We start from the raw sequence: 25756 nt of genomic DNA, 5'->3' as shown, positions 1-25756 counted from the left end.
GAAGAAAATTACAATCTCACGTGTTTAATTCAGATATTTGAAAATTTGAAATCATTTTAGCAAAAGCCGCAGTATTCCCCTGCTGTAAACCCTCCTTCCACAGACCAAGTTACTTCCTAGCTCTAAAGTTTAATAGGTATGTTGCTCTGCCTCAAACTACACTATTCAGATTTCATATTAAATACCAAATTCTATTCACATCAAATCAATAGTGAGCCTTTAATACGTAAGGGTTCTCATAACACCATTACCACACTCCCTTGATGTGGTGAGGCACAATAAAAAATGACAAGGAAATTCAGCTTTCTCCTGTATCTTCAGATATTCGCAAGTGGACCTGCACTGTTTATTAACTGAGGTATTTTCAATAGAAGGGAGATACGAAAAGTGATGCAACAGCAAAAATGATCTGTAATTACCAAATATTTGGAGGTAAATCCTATACATACAGATTTCAATTTCCACAAATGACTACACCTCACAGTTTAAATGGTGTAGTCAGGAATCAAATCAAGACTTGTTCTGGTAAACAAGGGAAAATAAACTATTTTTTTAAAGAGCCAAGAGAGGCGGGGCACAGTGGTTCATGCCTATAATCTCAGAGCTTTGGGAGGCCGAGGTGGGAGGATCACCTGAGGCCAGGAGTTGGAGACCAGCCTGGGTAAGATAGTAAGATCCTATTTCTAAAAAAAAATAAATAGGCCAGGCACAATGGCTCACACCTGTAATCCCAGCACTTTGGGAGGCAAAGGTGGGCAGATCACTTGAGGTCAGGAGTTCGAGACCAGCCTGGCCAACATGGTGAAACCCCATCTCTACTAAAAAATACAAAAATTTGGTGGGCGTGGTGGTGGGAGCCTGTAATCCCAGCTACTAGAGAGGCAGAGACAGGAGAATCACTTGAACCCAGGAGGAAGAGGTTGCAGTGAGCTGAGGTCACATCATCACCCTCCAGCCTGGGCGACAGAGCAAGACTCTGTCTCAAAAAATAATAATAAAAATAAAGAAATAAATAAACTGGGATGAGAGGTGGGGGCACTGCAACCCATGTTATTATTGATGATTTCTGTGAGTCTTACTGAGGCTTTGCCTTACTTAGTGAGTTCAATATACTAGCATGTTTATTTTCAGGAGTGAGTGAGTGGGGGTGGACCAGGAGCTTGCAGCATACATCAGTGACTTAAATACACAGGTCCACTTCCAAGGTGATGTGTGCAGAAGACCAAAATACTCCTGAGCTGACCCAGAAAAGCCTGGAACAGGTGCATAGCAGTGAGCCCTCAGGGCTCAGTCTACTGCAGAAGGCACATACCAAAGCACCGCAGAGAGCAGAGGCAGACTGCAAGTACGGTCTGAGGAAAAGAGCCTTTCTGTAAACCTGAAGCCCCAGTGTTGGTGTGCTTACAAGATGATTAAAAAAAAAAAAAAAGGCGACATCATCTTAGGACTGTTGTGCGGTTGTGGGGACTGAGCAAGGCAGTTTATGTTCCATGCTTAGTAGGTGAGACTGAAGGGCTTAATATATGTTAGTTCTCTCTTTCCATTGTTCTTTAATAAGTGCTGTATTGACCACTTTTGAATCTGCAAGACAGTTTTAACCAAGTTGCCTCATAGGAGAAGAAAGTCAGTGCAACATGACGGGGACCCCTTTTATAAAAACTAAATTACTGAGTCAAAGGCCAAAGCAGCCTCTCCCACGGGCTCTTCCCTCTTCACCGCTGTCCTTGTCTTCACACGGTGGTGCCCAGACATCACTGGATCAGTCCCACTGGGTGCCACCACCATTGCTTGTCAGCTTCAACTTACCAGCTTCAACTCATCCCACTTTCAAAAAGCTGCGTGTGAGCAAAGATTCTTTCTCAAATCAGCCACATACATTCAAAAAATGATTAATTTCTAGGTCTTATTCTAAACCTCAAGATTATTTTTCCTTTATGTGATTGAAGCACCAGACCACATTTTTTTCCCCCAAATTATATACCATGGCGCAGTTTTAAGTTAATTCTAGGGATATGCTATATAAAAAATTCTATCCTGGTATTACTAAGCGACTGAATGTTCTATAGAGTCCTTCATGATTGATCAACTTTTCTCAAGACATTTGTTCTGTAGTAACATTTCATTTCTGAAGAATAACCTGATACATGGGCTAAATCAATGAGGTAGCACCAGTAAGCAATTAAATAAAAATATTATAGCAAACTGTCCTCTTGCAGGTGAGCTCTGTTAACAAAATATCTTGGCTAGCTTAGCTCTATTTTTCCATGACTTTTCCCCCATAAAACAGAGTACCAATGTGAAAATTCAGGATGTATGTGTATGTGTATACTTTAGTAATATAATATAATTCAGCAAGTATTACGTGGCACCATTTACCCTTTACTCTGTGCTACGTGCTGTCAGGGGACATAAATGTAGCTGGTAGAGAAGAGGATAATTATGTAAATAATGCTGCCCTTGGTGTCAATATTCTCTCCCAGGAAACACCCTCCTGTTGTGGATGCTGGCTTGGGCTAAAATCAAATATTTACATACTCCTCCCTTTGCTCTGCAGGCCCCTGGCACTTAAGCTGGGCTCCTGGATGAAGAAGCGTCAACAAGCCTTCCATAAGACACAGCTAGCTTCTAAGTGCCCAGCTTTATTGAAATGACAACAAAGTTGGTCTTCCACAGATCATTTGACCAATAAACGACGAGCCAATGCTGAAGTACTTTCTAATCCAATGAAGGTCACTGAAAATCCTCATATGCAATACAATTTGGGTTATGCAGAATATGGCACTTAATTGTGAGATACAGCTGCCAAACAGTAGCACTAGACTAGGAGTAAGGGGACTTGGGTTGCAAGGTAACTTCCTGTTTAACACAGGGCAGGATCATTAACCTCTCTCTGGGCCTCGTTTCTCCATCTGTAACAGGAAAACCAGACTCTATCAGAGCTTTTCATTCTCCACTGAGGAAAAACTAAAAGCAGGGGTGAGTCAACTAAGGTTCTTGAGGGCCAGGATTGGTCTAGGGCTGTACGTGGTAAACATTACACATCTTTGACATCCAATGGCTTGTCCTAAAACTTCCTGTAATTTTGTGTTTTATTCTACAATATGCCTGGGCTTCAGAAGATATTCCCCAGCCTGCCACCCACCCACAGTGAATTTCCTCTATGACTGAGTACTCCACCAAACCACTGATGAACTAAGATACTTTCCAGATTGAACATTAGAAGGTCCTATTAATTATGAGCTGCTGAAAGCTTTCTTCTACAACTTCAAATCATTGGACACCTTGTACTAAACGAAAAATCTTGGGTGTACCTAGAACACTGACGCTTCAGAATTCTCCAGCAATTTTATAAAAACAGTGGGATGAAGCATGGTTCTAATTAAAGGAGTAAGCTAACTGTAATATACATATGCCTACACTAAACTTGAGCTCCAAGAACAGAGTACACATACGTGACTTCAACAATTAACCAAGTTTATTTCTCACATTCTTTCTAGTGACTCTGGCAAGCTGCGCAAATCAATTAATACTGGTAATTCATAAAGTAACATTGATCTATAAAATTCATTTTAGAAACTATAAGCCATGGGACAAAAAGGAACCAGTTCACTAAGCTATCTTTTCAGATCTAAAATGTATATTCAGTCCCAATCTGATTTCTGCTTTCCATCCAATTTACAAGTAATTATTTTTTTAAAAACCCTTCAGAGAAGAACACGCACCCAACTAAAAAACAACAGCTTGTTGCCTAAAAACATAAATATTACCAGAAGAAAGTTGAGAGCACACAAGCTACACACTTTTTTTTCAATCATTATTATTAATGTATACAAGATATCTAAAAGTTCTCATACAATTCTCAAAATGATTTGCGGGAGTCATCTGTTAAATGTGAGCTATGGTTTTTAAAAGTACTGATTAAGAACATGGCTTTGAAAGTCTCCATACTTATGATGCCACAGAAAATAGTGAAAATGTCTGAATGTCGTACAATAACCTAAAAGAATCCTTTTGGTATCATCTCCCTGGAGTGAAATCTGACACTAGGTAATAAAAAGTCTCAAAAGTGGTTCATATCCTACCCTGTACCCTTTAACCTGGTAATTCCACTTTCAGAAATATATCCTATTATCAAGTAAAGAAATAATACCACAGATTTATCCGGTAACAGCAAAAATCTGGACTTGTTAATTATTAAGTTAAATACCCACTACAGGAGAGGGGTGAGATACTTCACAGGCCTTCCATACAATGGGCTAGTATGCATACAGTCATTAAAAAACATTTTTTTCCAGCGTTGCGGTGGTTCACATCTGTAATCACAGCACTTTGCGAGGCCGAGGCAGGTGGATCATCTGAGGTCAGGAGTTCGAAATCAGCCTGGCCAACATGGTGAAACCCCGTCTCTACTAAAAATACAAAAATTAGCTGGTTGTGGTGGCGGGTGCCTATAATCCCAGTTACTTGGGAGGCTGAGGCAGGAGAATCATTTGCACCCAGGAGGTGGAGGTTGCAGTGAGCTGAGTTCGTGCCATTGCACTCCAGCCTGGGCAACAACAGCAAAACTGCATCTCAAAAAATAAAGAGAGAGAAAAAGAAAAAGAAAAAGAAAAAAATTCAAATAACAGTCAACAATGTGGGAGGGAAAAAAAGGAGAATTAATACAAATAGGTATCTATGTATAGTATAAACATTCCTAACAAAATAAACTACAGGAATCAGAAAATATACCAAATAATAGTAATTAAATTAGACAACTAATTTTTATTTTCTTTTGTGTACAATTATTTTCAAAATTATCATTTAAAAATTTAAAAAAACCTAATACGCAGAAAAACAAATTGATGCTAAAAAAGGTTTTTTTTTTTGCCCTCAGCAGAGTATTTTAGGACAAAGACTGACTTTACCCTAAATTATCTGGGTACTATTTCAAGTCTTCATTCTTCTTTCACTATAAACAATCTGGCTTTTGGCTTCTTTCTTCTGATGTTTAGTAAATTAAATCTAAACAAAGCTAAACAAAATCAAGTTAAAAGCCGAATTAAGATCTTTAATACATAAGTTTAGTCCATCCCATATTTAATTCTTCTTTAAAGCAATTACAAGGTATACATGCAAAATAAAATGATCAACACTTCTAGGGCATCAGCAACATTCTAGTGAAGAAATGTGTAACCTTCAAAATGTGAAAAATCTCAAAGGGGCAAATATTTGGGACCCCCGACTCAGAGCAATATTCTAGAATCCACAAGACCCAAAGAAGTTCCAGAAGTCTCTGCCCAGCTCTCAAGAGGTTCACAGCCTGGGGCAAGACAAAGCTTCCTCTCTGACTTTAAAAAATACAAATGTTGTGGGGAGGGTGAAAGGAGGGAGAGGAACAAAAAAGATAACTATTGGGTACCGGCGGGGGTGAGAAATACTATGTACAACAAATCCCCGTGACATGTGTTCACCTACATAACTAACCTTCACATGTACCCCCCAAACCTAAAATAAAAGTTTTAAATAAAGTTTTCTGATTCTTTCTTCTTCATTGGCTAAAAAACAACCCCAAAGCAAATAAAACCAAAATCTGAATTAAGATCTTTAACACACAACTCCAATCCAGCCCAAACCTAACATTTCCTCCTCTAAGGCAAAACAGTTAACTCTTTCCTAATCTGAAAGTAAATAAAATGATTTTGCTGAGTTTTACATAAAGCATGAAAATTTAAAAGGACAACTTAAAAGGGTAAAGAATGGTTGATTACAAAGAGAACAATCAAAAGTTCTACAAGATGAACGTCATGGGCTAACAAGAACCTCAAATTATGACTCATCGCTACGTAATTTAAATTTCATCTGTAATATAGTAAGCACTAGTTGTGAAATGTTTCCAAAATTGTATTTAAATAGTTTGTATATTCACTGAATTCCTTACATTTCATGTTTCTAACTGTAAATGAAACTCCCAAGCCCGAGTCATGTTTTTAATTTAACAACACATATTAGGTTACTCTAAGGTATGTGGATGAGGTCTTAGGGGGAGTAATGTATACTAGAGGCACACAATGTAACTAAACAAAACACAGTGTATTTAACTGGAAGAGTGAGCAATCAGTACATGCTATCCACAAGAACTAGTTTCTCAAATCTGTGACAAACAAATATAAACAAACATAAAAGAGATTTAACATTTTTTAAAAAGAATCCAAAGGCATTCTGGAAATGTATTTTCTAAAAATACAGTCCCCTCAGTTTCATGAGATTTGTCAACTTTACACATACTTTTTCCTATTTAAAACTGTGTTGGGATGAAGATGGAATAGGTATATGCTACACTGAACCAGAATTAACACTTTGCAAAGACACAGCAGTTTCTATAAGGCTCATAACTGTCTTCATATTTTCATTTTTCAATTTAAGGAAATGTGAATGCTTAATCTCAGCTGCTGATTTTGTGATGTTGTTTCCAACCCAGATTTCACCAAGAAAGTTAAAAATAAATGCACTGCTGGGAGTGCTGCCAGTGTGTGTGCATCAGTAAATATCAACACAAGATTACAAAATATATGTGACGTCTATGTACTGAAATTTCAAGCAGATCCCCATTCCCCAACTCAGCTATTCTCTCTATTTAGGTAATCTAAACTTTATTTAGGTAACCATTTATTTTAGTAGCCATTTTGACAGACTTACATTGGACATTATATTTCTGTAAATACATGGGAAGTCCAACATTTACTTGATTTTTATTTGGTTTAAGGTAGTTAACTTGAATCTAGCAAATACTTACAAGCCCCTACTACGAGCAAACCTCCCTGCTTGGCACTGACCTATATCAAGGTAAGTTAGACACAAAGCTTATCGTTTAAAATTCAGTGTGAACAACAGGAGATGGAGGAAGTGGGGGGAAGGAAGACAGAGGGAATACATAAACCACCGCCCTAACCCAAGACACACCGGGAGCCATGAGAAGGTCATTGGCAAGACTCTAGTGGCATTCAAAGGTGGAGGAGTCCCATCTGGTGGGGCAAATGGAAAATATTGAATGGAGGAAGTAAATGTGAGACTAAATGTGAGTTAAAAAAGACTGAACTAATTGTAGGTTAATCTAATTTCACAAAAATAGGCGAAATAAGATCCAGACAGGCAAACTTACTGCCTGTGAGAGGATAATCAGTCACATTTTCCATGTTCCTCCAAACCTAATTTTTTGTGTGGCTCACACCCATTTCACTAAAGAGGACTATGTTATATGCTTCATGCTTGTGTCTGATAACTCCAGGAGTGACACTATTTTCAAGCAAAACCCCAAGTTCACCTTCAAATGAAACTCATGAAGAAAACTGTTTCTGGAAGTGTCTGGAAGAATCTCTGCAAGAAGCTCACACTGCCAAATCACTTCTTGAACTTGAATAAGACATTCATTCGTCTGTGCCTGAATCCTTTAACTCTGCCTGAGAACAGAGACATTCCATAGCCAAGATAAGGTTAGAATTAATCAGTTTTGCTCTTAGAGCACTTAGCTTCTTAAAGACATGGAAAAGCTTTTTTTTTGGTATCCTCTATAGGAGTTAACATAATTAGTACATACTATGTGCTATATATTTATTTTAAAAATCAAATTAAAAATGTAGTCATCAAACTAGATATTAAAAAAAACTCAGCCATGCTTGAAGGTCTGCTTTATTATACATAATCCAAAATGTGGTCTAACCAGAAACTAATTACTAAGCCTCTTTATGCCACCCACTATGGGGTTTCAAATGTGAGATTACAGGGAGGGAACATGTTTTCAAATGCTTTGTATCCTCCCTGGATCTCACAGACATGTTGAGGCTAAGAAACAAGAGAGCACCTCCCAGGCTTTCCACTAGGGTGGCTACCAAGTAAAAAACACTGCTCATAAGCCACTTGAGTCTCTGGGTGGCTTTCCTGCCACTCTCTATCTCAAAAGAGATTTCCACACCTGAATTTCAACTTCTCCCTCATCACTCACTTCTATTCCTCCTGTCCCTGGCCAAAAAAATTTTGCAGTTTCCTTATCTTAGGTCACTGACACCAAGTGTACCACCATCTTTTCACAGACATGGGGTAGAAAAAGAAAGAAATCTTGGTAGCACGGCATGAAACAAATTAACATCTCTATCATGCACAAATATGGTTTCCCTCTACTGGCATGAAGGATCCAGAATGGCCTCTACAGCTGTTCTAGAATGATTCTAAAGCTGACTGAGCAGCTAAACAGTATGAAAATCTGAACGGCCAAGCTCTGACTGCGGAGCATTAGCTCAGGCTAGAGTTAACACAAAAGACAAATGGGGCATGCCTTTATGAGAAAGAACATGTACATAAAGATAATTTTAAAACCACCATAATTTCTGGATCAACTTATGTATTTGACCGGATCCCCTTATATATTCCGAAGTTCAGAGCTCTGGCTGAGACTTCCGAGACACATCAAGCCCTATAAGGGAGAGATGCTTTGACAAAGCCTCCTACAAAGACCTTTAGAGGCCTAATTATTAACTATCATGTATTTGTAGACACAGAAGCTTAAATCTTCAAGAGATGTCTGGCTTAAATGAAGGAAGAAATGAGGCCTTGCCATGGGATAAAAATGAAACCACAATCTTCAAAGGTAGTGTTTCAATCTGTTAAAATGACAATTCCTCACTCAAATCAGAGAAGGGAAACTGAAAAGCTAAAAACAAATGGAAACAGGTACACACACACACACACACAAACACACACGTGCACACAGTGCTATAGAGAAGCAAGACATTTACATCCATCAGAAATGTACAATTCTGCCTTGAAGCAAAATTCTTAATCAGGTTATAAATCACTTTCCTATTACTATGCACACAGTCACTTCATCAAGTGCTGAATCCTAAGTAACAAAAATATAATTCATGCACTCAAATTTTAAAAATTCTTTCTTCAAAGGGAAAATAAATATACAACTGAGGCCTGCATCTCTGGGTTTGTAATTTTTTAAAAATAAAAGATATGTATCACATCATAGGCTTAAAAAATTGTACTCTTAACAAATGTGGAAAATATGAAAATATATTCCTTAGCAACCTCATCATCTCCTGCTAGTGAATCCTCTCTAAACCGTGTGGCTCTCTACTTTATGGATAACCAAATAAAATCACTCATTAAACATATATAACCATGAGGGGTAAAGACACGTGAACCCGGATGTGTTTAACAATCCCTAGATACCAGAATGAGGGGAACACATTCTAGAATGAGGGGAACGCTCTGGATACTAGACAGATAAGAATTACGTGTCATAAATACAGGGTCACATTTATAGATCTCAGCAACCCCAAGAGACGAAAGACAAAAGCATGATGACAATGATAACGGTTAACACTGATTATACACTTCTTCTGTGCTGAGAACTTAACATTATTTCACTCAGTCTTTACAACTACCTTCTGGTAGTTACTAAAATCATTTCCATTTTGGAGATGTGGAAATCAAGGCTCAGAGTGAGCGTTAAGTTGCAACTTGTGTAGATTCCCAATGGCTTTTTAATGGATCTCCCTTAGTGCCTCTGACACTTACAGATTCCCTGACCATTGAAAACGTACCACTAGTGTAACAGAAATTATCAAATTCTGGCAAATACCATGAATAGGGAGTCACACAATTGCCAATGATGCAACAGGGCATAAAAGGTACAGAATGGTGATCTAGGAGTCACTGGATTAAGAGTTAAAACCTGGCCGGGCGCGGTGGCTCAAGCCTGTAATCCCAGCACTTTGGGAGGCCGAGACGGGCGGATCATGAGGTCAGGAGATCGAGACCATCCTGGCTAACACGGCGAAACCCCGTCTGTACTAAAAAAAATACAAAAAACTAGCCGGGCGAGGTGGCGGGCGCCTGTAGTCCCAGCTACTCGGGAGGCTGAGGCAGGAGAACGGCGTAAACCCGGGAGGCGGAGCTTGCAGTGAGCTGAGATCCAGCCACTGCACTCCAGCCTGGGCGACGGAGCGAGACTCCATCTCAAAAAAAAAAAAAAAAAAAGAGTTAAAACCTGCTACATCTCCATACCTTACACAATGCTATAACTAGCACTGAATCAGATGTTCCAGAAATGGCAGACGTTGTGCTGTTTCTCCTACAACTATTACGTGTGTTTCTCTGCCCAAGTTTCTCAACTATATAAAATAAAGCAGCTGAACTTACACCACACGAAGGTTGTAAAGATTAAATGTAACCTTGTACAGAACCTGGTACCAAGGAAAAGTTTATTTTCCCCTAGTCAGTCTGGTGCAGACAGGAAGTAAATACTGCAATAATTCAGAGGGAAAATATCACCATCAGACAAATAAGGAAAAGTTTCAAAGACATCATGGGATTTGCATTTAGCTTCAAATGGACTTTGGAATTCGAACTGGTAAGGCAGGTTTCTGCTGAAGGGTAAGTATGGGAATGGCTCACGGAGGCCTTTTGAGAGAGAGACCGTGGAACTACCAGGCAGCTCTTCTATAAGAACATTCTTCCACACAACCCTGGTAAGTGGGTCCACAATAAGATTTCTTCTTCCTTTAAGCCATAATTATTATATGTTTGTTCCCTATTACTTCCATGCATTTCAGAAGTATAAAAATTTCCAACTATTATCGTTCCCTAGTGCTACCCTCAGTGCCTCCAACAGGACAGTAATTGGCAAAGAGGGTCTGCTAAACATGTTTACAGAAGACACTGGTAAGATCAAGTCCAAAGGTTCCTAATTTCCTGTATGCCATATTATCAGCTATCTTCTTACTCTTTATTTCCCTCCACAGCAGCGAGTGGATGGCTTAATTATTATTAGTTATTCTTGACTGCACTAGTTATTTCTGAGATCACAGTAATTCACATAAATTCAGTCAGGCAGTAGCTCAATTTATAAGAGTAGCTGGATCCACCATCATCTGGATAAAATGAACAATCAACAGGCAAATGGGCAGAAACGACCAGTACCCTACCAGCCTAATAAGTTACTGTTTAACACAGGGGTGAAAATGGAAAAAACCTGCAGTTCTGCAACCTGCAGAAATATAAAATTCACATTATTTCTAAGAATTAAACCTATTTTAGAATTTCAATCATTAGTCAATAATAAAAGACAAAGCAGTTATCAGTTAAAAATCAGGCCAGACATGGTATATATTCCAAGTTCCTAAAAAGTTAGAAATCGGCACAACTCACGGTATCAAACTACTTTTGCTGCCTGTTATAAAATCAGTTAGGAGTTCCTACAGGCAGGATTTGAGCCCAAACATAAGGCCCACCACATAATGTAGCATTGTCTTCTAATGTTTATACTTGAAAAGCAGTAATTTCAAGAAAATACAATATTTAATTCACCTCTGGGTCTCAACCTCACGCCCCTTTACTCCCTGTAAAAGTATTGTCAGCTAGAGCTACTATGCATTAGAATAAGATGTACTTTTTCAGAAGTTACAGCACCAGTGGAGGTAGCCACCATCTGGGCTGCTCTTTGGCATGGTGTCCTTGTTTAGAAGACCAGTGTGAAATCTCAAAGGGCTTCCCCTCCAACTAAGATTGAGTTCTAAAGTCTGAAGCTAGAAATCTGGAAAAGGGTGGGGACATTTTCTAAATCCATTAAAGCAAATTTACATCAAGCAGACGGAATTTGTTAATTTATAAATGGTATACATCACTTTCTGGGTAGTATAGATTGGAAATTTGTCCCTGCGCAAATATCATGCTGAAATGCAATCCCCAATGTTGAAATGCAAATCCCTAATGTTAAAGGTAAAGCCTCTAACAGGTGTTTGGATCATGAGTGCAGATCCTTCATGAATGGCTTGAGCCATCCCCTTGGTGATAAGTGAGCTCTCATTCTGAGTTCACATGAGATCTGGTTGTATAAAAGTGCCTGGCACACTTCCCTGCCCCACTTCCACCATGTGAGACGTCTGCTCCTCCTTTGCCTACCATGACTGTAAGCTTTCTGAAGCCTCCCCAAAAGCAGATACCAGCACTATGCTTCCCGTACAGTGTGCAGAACTGTAAGCCAATTAAACCTCTTTTTTTTTTTTTTTTTGAGAGGGAGTCTCGCTCTGTCACCCAGGCTGGAGTGCAATGTTGCAATCTCGGCTCACTGCAAGCTCTGCCTCCCCGGTTCAAGTGATTCTCCTACCTCAGCCTCCTGAGTAGCTGGGATTACACGCAAGCACCACCGCGCCCAGCTAATTTTTGTATTTTTAGTAGAGACGGGGTTTCACCATGTTGCCCAGGTTGGTCTTGAACTCCTGACCTCAGGTGATCCACCCTGGGGCCTCAGCCTCCCAAAGTACTGGGATTATAGGTGTGAGCCACCATGCCTGGCCTAAGTCTCTTTTCTTTATATATTACCCAATCTCAGGTTCTTTATAGTAACACAAGATTGGCCTAACATATTAAGTATTAAAACTGGGAGAATTTTGAACTACACTCTACCCAGAGAACAAATGTGAAAATAAGATAGTTATGAATCATTTCTTATAAACCAAAGTTAAACTCTTTTTTCCTTATAGTTGATGCACAAGACGGTCTACAAAACAGTCTAACACCCATGAAGGACCACTCAATGAGCTCTCCGTGGGGCTGTAACAGTAATCCTCTATCTGCATGCAACAACTAGTATCTAGACATCATTTATCGATGACCTGTGACTGGCTTCAGCACAGAAAGGCTGGTTACCAAGTAAGACCCTGTGAGTAGAAAATCTGCTGTGGGCATGTTTAAGTTTTTATGCTCTTCTCCTGTCAAATTAGCTGTAATAACTTGCCAATAACACATTAAAACTTCTTTAAGGATCTGTCATTTAGTTTAGCAGATGTCTTTAAAATGCATTATATTTCTATAGCAATTTAAATTATTACCTTGACACTACCTTACTTCCATGAATAAAGTAAAGGGGTGCACTTTATTTAAAAACAACTACTGGCTGGGCGCGGTGGTTCACGCCTGTAATCCCAGCACTTTGGGAGGCCGAGGTGGGTGAATCACTTGAAGTCGGTAGCTTGAAACCAGCCTGACCAACATAGGGAAACCCCGTCTCTATTAAAAACACAAAATTAGCCAGGCATGGTGGCACATGCCTGTAATCCCAGTTACCTGGGAGGCTGAGGCAGGAGAATCACTTGAACCCGGGAGGCAGAGGCTGCAGTGAGCCCAGACTGTGCCACTGCACCCCAGCCTGGGCAACAAGAGCAAAACTCCATCTCAAAAAAAAAAAAAAACAAAAACTACTTGCCACAAAAATTGCTTGCTCGTGTCCTGCTTTCCAAAAATATAACTATTAAAAGTCCAGGAATATGAGCTTGGGTGAAGGGAACTTGTTCAGTTTTTACTAAGACTAAACTTAAACTATAGACCTTCATTTAACATGGATTTTTATACTGCTTCAGGTCTCAAAAGAGAACATTACAATCCCCAAAGACTAAATCACTTGTCTCTTTTAAGAGTTATTGGAGCAGCATTATGCTGAAAGTGACAGTCTGGCTCTGTTCAGTTGTTAATGCAGCACAGATTTGCTGGCCAACTGCAACTGGCTGTAAGTCCTTATCGCAAATAAAACTATTTTTGTGCCATTTCTATTTTTCACTTAAACGTCACCAGCTCTTCAAGACTCAGAACCTGTCAAGTGTTCTGTTGCCAAGACTATGCCTATCAGAAAGGTCAGCATCCAGTACCTTCCAGTTGGGTCCCAAAGGGCCTCTCTTGGTCTTGACTGACTGGAATAATGCTGGGTCTTCATCAGCTTTGTAGTCCTGCAAAGCAAAACAAAGTCAGAGGCAGAGAAGAAAACCAGAGAATATTCTTTAACCTTGCCAGAACAGCTCTTTGCAGCTACCAAAACACAAGACAGAAATCAACTAGACTCACTGTGCTTTTGTGTAAAAGTAGAAAAATGCTCAGGACCTGTCCATTGTTTTCAGTTTGGTTTCCTTTGCACTGAACTTTTACCTTGAGCTAAATAACTACATAATAAGAAATAATAAAAGTCTTGGACTAGCAATCCACTCTGGTTACTGGACAGCTGTCTTCAAGAACAAACCTTCCAACAGTTTTTTAATAATTTAAACATTTTGATAAATGGATAATCACATTCAAAGAATAAAACATACCCATCCCAGTTCTGACACTACAGGGAGATGATGACACTGGACTGTTAATGCTGGCCAGAGCAACTACTGTGGCTGGGAACAAAATCAGAACTATGGATTCTGCAGCATCCCCCAACCTCTTCCTACAGTTGGGTCTGTGGTGGACATCTCAATTTCGTGACTGGCCTCTCCAAACCCTTGTTCAGAGAGCCCTGGGGTACACACGGCTTGTCTTCCTCACAGAAGGAGTGCACTCATGTCAGCCCCCCACTGTCAAAGGAGGCAAGGGAGGGGTGTCACGGGACTGCCTCAGTTATATACCACAAGGGAACGGCTCTAAAATAAAGGTTTTATTCAGGGTTCTAGTGTGTGTAAATTGTTTCCCTTAGTATATCCTTTTACTGACAGAATGGAGGAAATGAAAAAAGAAAATCTTTTAAAATCTACCTGCTTTACAAAAGTTCTCTTGTCATTATACATACACACTCTCTCTCTCTCTCCAGAAAAAAAGATAAAATTACTTTTGAAGAGCTAGAGCCCAGATTAATAACAATAATAAGAGAGACTTACAACAGTAACTTGACCATGGTCAGTTGGTCAGTTTAAAACACTGCAAAGAAAAGAGAGGTGGGGAGAGTCCCTTGCTTCTTGAGCAGACTTTGACTCTGGGGTCCTTTACGGAATTTGTGAAGAGACCCCATACTTAGTGAAAAATGTTCAGATATGTCAGAGATGAACCTTAACTAAAATCACTTTTCTAGAGATAAGGGCAGTACAAGCAAAAGCAAGAACTGAACATGCTCTACAGTATAATACGAACTTTCCGCAAATCAAAAACAAACAAACAAACAAAAAAACACGTTGAGAAGCAGCCACTCAAAACTTAACAGTTACTCAGTAAGTGCATATGCCATGTTAATAATTCCTAAAGTTACAAATTATGTGAGGAAAGAAAAACGTTCAGTTCAGAGAGAAACAAAACTTTAAAGAAAAATAACTGTGTAAATATGTGACCCAGAACTTGAAGCCTCTCTAAAGGTTGTCTACAAAAAGAACCAACAATAACCTAAAATTATTAAACAAGCAAATAGGTCTCGCTATACTGAGACTTAATGCTTTAAAACATGCAATGTGGCATAGCCACAGGCATCAACATTACCCAGGAATGACAAACTGGGATGGACAGTCTGCAAGGAGCTGGACAACTGGACTTACTTCCTATGTCTGGGCAGAGCAGCAGAAAGGTCAGCAAGTATGAGTTCTTAAACTTCCATTTTGAACTTCATCCTAAAAATGAGTAACTCCACTTCTGATTGACAAAAGAATCAACTGTGTGTACAGGTGGTTTCAAGACTTGGATTTACAATGAGAAATAAGCTACTCTATTAACATAAATGAACCTGCAACACCATAAAACATTTTCTTCTAGGTCAGAGGCTTGGAATTAAAACCTAAAAGCAAGCTTATTTTTTTTCAAAAATTGAAAGTATTTAACATTGTATCAAATAATCACTTTCAGCATCATTTCCCTCAATCAAAATCTAGTTATTGAACAACCATCATATAGAAGGTAGCACACCAGATGTTATTAATAAGAGGTAATTCAAGGAAACAGATGAAGTAAAGGAGAACCAACACAGTTCTGGCTCCTAAAGAATCAGTCTAGTTAGGATAAAGAAAGAGGCAAACAAAGAACAGGTAACTCAAACACCAGGAAGTACCTGTTAACTGCCAACAGAGAATGGAGACAATTACTGTCAGAATCAAAACCAAACAAAACCAGCAAAGGAAATGCACTTTTAAAACGGATTGTAAAATCATGTTTAAGAGGAAAAAATCTGAACTATGGATTCACAGAATCATAGAAGTAAAATGAACCTTAAAGACCACCCAAGCTCCTTCATTTGAAAGATGCTAAAACCACAGTCTGATAAGGACGTGGTAGGGCTCAACTACCTCAGCACTTCAACTCAAGCCTCCTTAGCCTCGGTCCTGGGCACATTCTGGTACACCACACAGGATGATGGCAAAAGGTGTCAACAAATGCCAGATATCAAACCACATTTCAAAAATACCAAGAAGCTGCAGCACTAGAGATATCAAAGTGGATTTTCCTATGAAGCACAACTGCATGTAAAATATCATACATATATACACATGTATATATGAAATGAAGTCTTCCCCTCTCTGCTTTTTCTCCTCTTGAATACAAAGCAGAAAAATATTAAAGATATTATACTGAAAACGTAACAAAACCCAATTATTAACAATAGCACTTTAACCTTGAAAGATGAGAATAATGAATCTTGTCAAAACCTAGAAATTTCTGTTTTACATTAGTTTGAATATGAAGAATATGTAAATGTTTAATCAGCTGAATTAAGTGGCAAGATATTAAGAAGCAGGAAGTAGTTTTTTAACAACCTCAGTTTTGTATTTCCAGAACAAACACCTAATTTTTTGAACAATATCTTCTTTGCTACATTTCCACTGTTGGGTATCTAGTTTGGTCTTGCTATATCTGAAAACTGAACGATTTATGTCCGTATCACAATGAACAAATATATTCCTTCATGTATGACAGTTTCAGCATACAGAATGCAACCTCAGCTACCAATTATAGCTGCAAATGAGCAATAGTGTGGAATGAGACAGCCTGCTGGCTTTGTTAGTATTCTGTCTCCTTTGGGATCCCATGGGGAAAGGGGAGGCTCTGATGAAGAGAAGCCCTTGGCTCATGGTTTATTGTGCTTGCCACCAGCTGCAGACTTCTCATCTCATTAGTTCTTTTAGAATACTGTGGGTGAAGACAGCTGTAGCCTACTTGAGTCTTCAGCTCCTGGGTATTCTGAAGGCTGAATTTGCTATGCACTTTCTGTAATCCTTGGGAAAAAAAGAGAGCAAATTCACCAGGCTAAGGAAATGCATTTTTTAAAATGGGTTTTAAAATCATGTTTAAAAGTAGAAAAATCTTATTGCTAAGGTGCATTGTGTTTAAAATTTTTTATGATTCAATTTTAATTATCTGTATAATACCCAGAGGCCTGGCCAGGATAAGGGCTTAGTAAAACCATCATTATCAAGTTAGGTGTAATATCCCTAGACACTACTTGCTCCACCAATAATAGTGCCTGAACAACGAAAAAATACAATGGTATCAGCATAAGGTATATTCGGATTAGTGTTAATACAACTCTATTTAATTGAAAACTCTTATTTAAGAAAAACAGGCAGGATACTCTTTGGAGAACAAAATAAAATATGGTAAATAAATGGATTACTGAGGCTCCACACTGGAGCCACAGAATACACTCATTAATTTCTTATAAATAACTGTTTCCTGTCACTGGAATACAAAAGTTGTGCTACCTCTTGGGTGTACATCTGTTGCTCACTACGGATCTCAACAGAAACTCTCAATAGAAACCAGATTCATTTCAAATACAAAGAATATTAGTTTCATGAATCTTTGAGCATAGTGGCTGCCCCCAAAAATGAAAGTACAAAATCTGTCTGTGCTGAGCCAAACTAAATGTCCCTGAGCCCAGATTTAACTCCTAATTATGAATGGGGAAGTGAGTAGGAGGTAGGGGGCAGGCTGGTAGAGTTTCTTGACAGCTTGTGGAAAAATTGAGATGAGCTCCAGACACCAGAAACTGCTTAAATAACCAAGCATGGGTTACCAGAGGTGAGGCTAAGTGTAAACTAAGGAAAAAGAGTACCCAAACCACACGCATTAGCAACTCCTTGGCACCTGCTTATAAAAGATCAACCCCTATTTTCCACCCTGTGGAGAGGGGGTGTTTTACTGGGTAAACATAAAAGCTTGAGACAGAGATTAGGATCCTGCAGGCTGCTATATAAAATGCTTTCCTTTAGCATACAATGATTAATTAGGTGTCTATTAAAATAGCTCAAAGATAATCATTAAGTTTAAATGCATGGGTATTGCAGCTCAACTTAGCAAGGCTTATTTCCTCTAATCACACCCTAAAAATAAAGCCCAGGATGGAGGATAAAGCTGAATTAAATATGAAGATAAATGACAATCATCATTTATTAGCACTGCCCTGCATTTTCCAGTATTGGGGCACCTAAATGAGCTCCTGGATCCTATCACTGTTGACCCTAATGCCAAACGAGTAACTCGAGCTGACAAAATTCAAGCAAGACTCCAAAGAGTAAGTAAGCCCATTTTAAAAAAAATGTTTGCATTAAATCTTGCAAAAGCAAATAACAGAGGTGTAAAGAGAAATAACATTTACTAACTTGTTTAAGAAACTGATTTCAACAGTTATTTTCAAATAAGCAGCTTTCTTTTCTATTTTTAATTACATCTCCCTAGTGACTCCTCAACCTTTCAGGTTCCCACAGAGTACCATTAATATAGTATAAGTAAATCTCATTAATTCAGGTCCTACCACCTTGGAATACATAATCATTCGGACAGGGGCTGGGCTGAAGTTTATCTTTGCATGATCTATGAAAAAAAGATTTGCTACACAAATTAATAGAGTAACAAGATCTCAGGAGGGCTGTTTAAACAGTTCAGAAGTGTTTTAGAGCAATTCAGAAGCATTCATTTGCATATAATTATTATGCTAATTACAAATCATTCTTATCTATTCATTAAAGCAGATTCCCAAAGGACCACTAATTGTCAATAACTTGTTGGCCTAGTTTCTGTTACTGAATGTACCTCAGAGGGACAAAACTGCATTAAAAAATATTCTATAATTCAGCCCTCTCATTAAACCTTACTGGCTTGCCACCAATGAATCCTAAAAGCTGAATTTTAAACAACTGTATTGAGAACTGAGAAATGCAGTCAAATCTATACCCCTGAACAGAACACTTTCACACTTTTTTTTTGGTAATCTTTTTGATCTCACAGAGACCCTCCATAGTGTCCTGAGATGGTGGGGGTGAGCCTGGCATGTGGGTGGTGGGGAGGGTAGCAGGGGTTGTCAATAGCTCTATGCTGTGTTGCCACTGTGATCCACATGAAGTGGCTCCGTCTACAGTACTGCTAGGCTACAGCACAACTAATCGCTCACTCTATTTTTTCTGATCTTATCCTTATCACCAACATTGTCATGTTTATGAAGGCAGACCCCTAAAGCCTTTGGAAGGATACAAATTAATAGAGAAAGAAATCAGAATGTCAGCCCTGAAAAAAAGTTACAACCAGATGGCTATGTGACACACTCCATATCCTACAACACAGCAAGGAAACCAAATAGCTGTGCTCCAAGATAAGATGGGAAAGTGAGGCCCAACGGAGCAAGCTCTTGAGATTCCTATAAAGCCCAGGGCTACAGGAGCTAGTGAGCTGCCTTAAGCCGCTGCCCATGGGCTACACCCCAGCACTCTCCTCAGGGGAGATGGGTTACTGCTTTGGGCAGTTCATGCACAAATATACAATATTTATTATTGTAATATTGTATTTATTACTCGTATATGTTTATATATTATAGCACTTAAAAATGAAGGTATTTCAAATTCTATACACCAATGAAATGAGTTTTTAATGAATATATTGCTATTTATTCACCTTTTTTTTATTTTTTATTATTATTATACTTTAAGTTCTAGGGTACATGTGCATAACGTGCAGGTTTGTTACATATGTATACTTGTGCCATGTTGCTGTGCTGCACCCATCAACTCGTCAGCACCCATCAACTCATCATTTACATCAGGTATAACTCCCAATGCAATCCCTCCCCCCTCCCCCCTCCCCATGATAGGCCCCGGTGTGTGATGTTCCCCTTCCGAGTCCAAGTGATCTCATTGTTCAGTTCCCACCTATGAGTGAGAACATGCGGTGTTTGGTTTTCTGTTCTTGCGATAGTTTGCTAAGAATGATGGTTTCCAGCTGCATCCATGTCCCTACAAAGGACACAAACTCATCCTTTTTTATGGCTGCATACTATTCCATGGTGTATATGTGCCACATTTTCTTAATCCAGTCTGTCACTGATGGACATTTGGGTTGATTCCAAGTCTTTGCTATTGTGAATAGTGCCGCAATAAACATACGTGTGCATGTGTCTTTATAGCAGCATGATTTATAATCCTTTGGGTATATAACCAGTAATGGGATGGCCGGGTATGAAATGAGTTTTAACAAACAAGTTGATTCCATAAAGGTACTTGTTAAACATTACATATTTTAAAATTATACTGCATATACCTGAAATGTAAGTGATACGTTTAGAAAAGTTTTAATTACAAAAATGCAAGTTTCCTTAAATGATAGTAAATCACTGACCAAATTATATCAATTTCCTAAAACTGAAATGGGGGAAAACACCCTATTAGAAATTCAAAGTAAGCCCTCTCTCACTCTGAATGTTAGCTCATGATTTGGCCTTCAGCTTCTAAGTCCCAAGATTCCATTTAATTCATTAGCATTCAGTTAAAAAATATTAAATATGAAAAAGTTAAAATGTGAAAAAAGTAAACATTTTTTTACAGTAAGAACAAAATCCAATAAACAAAATCATTCCTGCTACCATTTTGAAGCACACACTTATATGGCAGGCCCCCACATTCTTCCAGTTAAGGCTCAAAAACTTGGAAAAAAGGTACTGGACTATCACCACCACTAGGGGCAGGGAAGTGAAATTCTTTGCCAGAGTCTACCATCGCTTAGCAGAAGAGCCAGGTCTCAGATGCCGCCCTGTCTGACACCAAAGCCAATCATGATCCTTTATTGCAAAAATGTGATTTATACTCTACCATTTGATTAGACTCAAGTACCTGAAGGGATGCTTGCTCCCTCTCAGCCTAGAGAGCCTTCCCCAAAAAAGAGTTCATACTGAAAAGGGGCTTTTATAAGAAATGCTGAAAAGGGGCTTTTATGAGAAATGCACTTTAAAAACTTGACTTGGAGCTGTTTATACTTATTTCTTTAAAAATATCTGCCATGAGCTGCTCAAAAACATTTTCTGCCTCTCAGAGAATTTCATCCCCCACCCAAGGAACTAGAGCAAATCCTATTCACACCCCCATCATCTCCATTACCCTCCCCACCCTTTTTACTTTTAAAACATAGAAGAAATTGGGAATAAACCTTAAATTAATAATGGGTTCTAGTGAAAAAGCATTTTGTACAAAACATGCTTGTACATACCGATTTTTTTTTTTTGAGACAGAGTTTTGCTCTTCTTGTCCAAGCTAGAGTGCAATGGTGTGATCTCAGCTCACTGCAACTTCAGCCTCCCTGGTTCAAGCGATTCTCCCGCCTCAGCTTCCCGAGTAGCTGGGATTACAGGAATGTGCCACCACACTCAGCTAATTTTGCATTTTTAATAGATACGGGGTTTCTCCATGTTGGTCAGGATGGTCTCGAACTCCCAACTTAGGTGATCTGCCTGCCTCAGCCTCCCAAAGTGCTGGGATTACAGGCGTGAGCCACTGCACCCAGTTAATAAAATTTTAAAATCTTTGCTAATGTTTAAAGCAAGCACAACATAAGCAATATGTTGTTTTCCCACAAGAGGGCACTGCTCTCCAACCATGCCTTCAAATATAGTGGCCATTCTCTAAATCTACTACTGGAAATGATCTGAAAGTGTGTGACCATGTAAGGCAGTAGAATAATGTAGGAAACATTTTCACATTTCTTTTTAATAGAAACCATGCCTACATTTATTTATATCTTCTTTGAAGATGAGGGAAAAAATCTCTAACTTATTACAAAAGACCTTGACAACAGTCTGTTTCACAGTGCAGTAAAGGCGAGATGAGACAAGCATTTGACAAACAGAAATTTCTTAAGCATAAGCAAAATCACTGCTACCTCAAAACGCGTATTTGAGGTGCTTCCCCCTAAGTTCAGGAAAACTATTATCACATGCATTCATCTCGAGTTAGGAGCTGGGTCACAATTCTCATGTTTTTAGTATGCACACACTTTAATAAAGAGTTTTTGGATCACATACCTTAGTGATAAGTAACACATTTTTAAGACAGAAATGAATGTCTAGGTTCATTTTAACAGCAAAAGGACATGGTACTCTACCGAGATCAAGTGTGTGTCTGTTCATGCTGAAGAAAACAGCCAAAGCAGCATTTGGCAACCATAGGCCCGCCTAGGACTGCCTGGATCTCAGCCACAGACTTCTAATAAACAAAAGCTCTTTTCAGTCTAAAGAGCTGGGTAGCCACTGCACAGCTCCAAGAAGCAGAAAGCCCTTCTTAGGAAATAAGCAGCAGCAGTTGGAACAAATGTAACATCTAAAACACAGGAGTTTCTTGAAAGCTGTGAGAGAGAACCAAAAGGACTGCTGACCATTTAGGGTATCATCTACCAAAAATTAATTTGGAGGATGTATTAGGTTGACCCATAAGAAAATGTCATTTTTGTAGCTCAAAACCTTACAAATATTAACCACTTCACATGGCTTCAACCAATATTTAACTCTTTCTGGTCATGTTCCATCATTCTTTTTAATTTTGAAAAGAAAAAATTTTATTATTATAAAGATTAGAGAGTGCAATTACAAAGTTTTTCTAAAGACAGCGCAGTAAAGCACGTGTTACCAAGACTATCTACTCAAATATACAACACCTGGGCACTGTCTCAGAGATTGTATGATCAAAAGAAAAGATATACCAAATCCTTCTGAGAGCACAAGAAACAAGCACTTAAGGTGTGACCAAAACTTACATGCCCCTAAGATTCAATCCAAATAAATTAAACCCAGTTTCATCAGTTTGCCAACTTTTAGAAAATAATATGTTTAAAAAGAGCAAAATACCTTTTTTTTAAACAATAAAAACAATTCAGAAGTGTCAGGTTGCTCACTAAAAAAGTCAAACAATGGAATGTTATGTTCAAAGTAAAAAGAACTAATGTACAGAAAAGCAAATCATTTATGTTCATTCCCAAAGGCAACTGATATTCAAAAAAAAACAGGTACTGGCTTAGTATATTCCTGCCCTCAACTAAAACAGGCCACTGTTCTTCCTACCAAGACATACTCACCAAATAAAGAACAAGCAAAAAGTACAAACTTTAAAAACCAATTCATTTTCTTTGACATCACAATCCTTTAAAAGATTCACCTGAGACTTCTACAAGCTGCTCAGAAACAGTTTAGATGAGCCCAACAATCCCATTATAGTCCTTTGAGAAGCAATTACAATGGCTGTTCATTTAGTAAATTGCAAAACTCCAAAACTCGTGGCTCTGATTAGTCTTTGAACTTTGACTATGGCTGCAGCCTGGTGCCCAGCGCTGGTCTGTATCAGCTGTAAGGAAAAAAAACCCTCTGGTGAAGGAGCACTCACATACTACACACAACCAACAGTTGGAACTTGTAAGTCACTTTGACACACTTTAGCATGTCCACGATTAAGAATCTCACACTCTCTTTAGACAGATACAATTGTTCCTTTAACTGGAGAAAGATTTACCGTAGCAACACGGAACAAATAGTAAGTTTCAATAAATGTTTATTAAATGAACAAATGAGAAAATGTATGAGTGGTGTTCCCTGTAAGTACTCACACCAAAACACATCTTTGGGTGTCCAATCCTTTTACTCTATTGCGCATATGCGAACTTCAAAATACATCAGAGGTCAGCAGTCGTGGGAGGAGGTGACCAAGACTGCTGATAAAAACTGAGGTTTCAGGGGACTAGAGAAGACTGATGGAAGAACAGGTGCTGCCTGTTTCCTTCAAGTAAATTAAGAATGCTCTTAACATATTGCAAAGGAAGAAACATCATATAGCAAAAAGTTGTTCTAGAATGACAAAAATAAAATCAGCAGCTCTGCATTAGAGTCCTGGCTCCCCTTCCACTGCTTACCTGGCTGAAGAGTTACAGCAGTTCCCTGGGCTACAAATTCTTTAACAGTATAAATAAAGGTTGAGGGGAACACTGTTGGACCATGCATGGCCTCCAACTGAGATTCCTTCTGCTTCCAAAATCCTAGAAGAGTGCCTGCGCTACAATCTTCACCATTAATAATGTATACTAGAATGCAGCTTCTCAAAGGTGGGCATGTGCAGGAATTGCCTGGAGGGCCAGAAAGAGCCCTGAGCTCTACTCCAAAGATTCTAAACAGGGAGGGGGCAACAAATTTGCATTTCTAATAAGCTGCCTGTGGGCAGACCACACTTGAATGCAAAGGGACTCAGGGTTTTGGCTTGAGTCCTAATAAAGGCTTTGACAGGCAAGCTCTGAAGTTAGCCAAAAATGCTCCCCAGCGATCCTCAGGGGCTCTAAAAAGAACCACCTCTTAACTTCCATGCAATCTTCAGAGAACTGGACTAGTGGACAGACCCAGCCCACAACTCCGACTCATGCACGTACAGACCTGCCTAATGACCGTGGTCTCCAAAGGAGACCAAACTGGGGACAGGGCAGGGGAGGTGTGAGTGAGCTGGACTCAGCAGAGGTGTTGCAAAGGAGGCTGAGGTGATTATCAGCAGCCTCATCCTCCCATTTGGGAGTGCCTGCGTCCTCTGGGGTATTAAGGAAAAAAATGTGACTAGTGAATGGACCCACAGCATTGCCACAGAAGCTGGTGCTGAAAAAGATGCTTGCACGAAGTGTTTCTGCTGGAAAGGGATGTTGCAGACTGGTCCAGAGTCTCAACAGCAGCAACAATCCAAGGACCATAGTGTAGGGAGGGAAGGCTGGCTGCCTGGGGCAGGCAGGAGGGCTGCAGAAGGGATGTAGCACCCTTGAAGCCCATAATTGTGTCCCCATTACCCCCTAGGGGGGGACATTTGCAAATAAGGAAAGGTACCAGAAAAAAGGATGGAGATTTTGGGTAAATATGACAGTGGAAATTATGTTCATGGGCAGGTAAGGAAGAGACACATGACAGTAAAAACTAGGGTGAAGTTAAAAAGGACAAAAAGATGGACGTGATACGAATGAAATCTGAGCTTTATCTTAGGAACACAACAAACTTACTGTGTAGCCCACAAAACAGGGGCCCCTCCTACACTGCAGGGAAGTTCCCTATCAATCAGAGCATACCCTGCACATTCTGTGACCCAAAACCAATATGGCACACGAGTTTCTAGCTTGTGTCTCTTCCTTTCAGGAACATCATCCTTGGCGATGCTGAAATGCTATGGTCATGGCACTGTGGTCACACAATGCTAATGCTTGATCTTGAACCATCTCATTTAGGAAAAATTTCACCATGAATTGAAGCATTACACACAAACATGCGGAAAGATGAGGGGAAAAATTTCATTCTCTCTTTTAAATTTGCTTCATTTTAATATTAAATAGATCCAGATTTTTAAACAACAACTCCCAAACAATGTAATGCTTTTATATCATTAATATTTCCTTATTTTTAACACGTAAAAAACACTCAGATGTTAAGATGCATCACTTTTAGGTATGTAAGCCTTAAAATTTTGAATTAAACATTGTTTCTACTTAAAAAGTACCTTGAAAATTATACAAACAAAGTCACATAGTATGTACTACAGAGGAAGGCTGATACAATCCTTTCTTGTTACACATAAATATCTAAAAATGTGGTTCCAATTTCTTTTTTTTCCTAAACCATGCTCATTTTCTTTCAAATTACTTCCAAAAACGAAGGTCTCTCTGATGTTAATCATGTGTATACTTCGGCTTACACTTTAAAGAGTCTTCCTCTCCCGGGAAG

General features: G+C 39.0%; 1 protein-coding gene across 1 annotated transcript in view; it reads right to left on the bottom strand.

Moving 5' to 3' along the window:
- Positions 1-25756, bottom strand: part of PITPNB (phosphatidylinositol transfer protein beta) — a 68698-nt gene that overhangs the window by 8637 nt on the left and 34305 nt on the right. Inside the window, exon 8 of the mRNA XM_007975258.3 lies at positions 13689-13766. Coding sequence (XP_007973449.1) covers positions 13689-13766 — 78 coding nt within the window. The remainder of the gene's footprint in view (positions 1-13688; positions 13767-25756) is intronic.

Source organism: Chlorocebus sabaeus, chromosome 19 (genome assembly GCF_047675955.1).
Source record: "Chlorocebus sabaeus isolate Y175 chromosome 19, mChlSab1.0.hap1, whole genome shotgun sequence".
NCBI lineage: Eukaryota > Metazoa > Chordata > Mammalia > Primates > Cercopithecidae > Chlorocebus > Chlorocebus sabaeus.
Note: the sequence above shows the minus strand (reverse complement) of the source record. Positions and strands in the feature narration are given on the sequence as shown.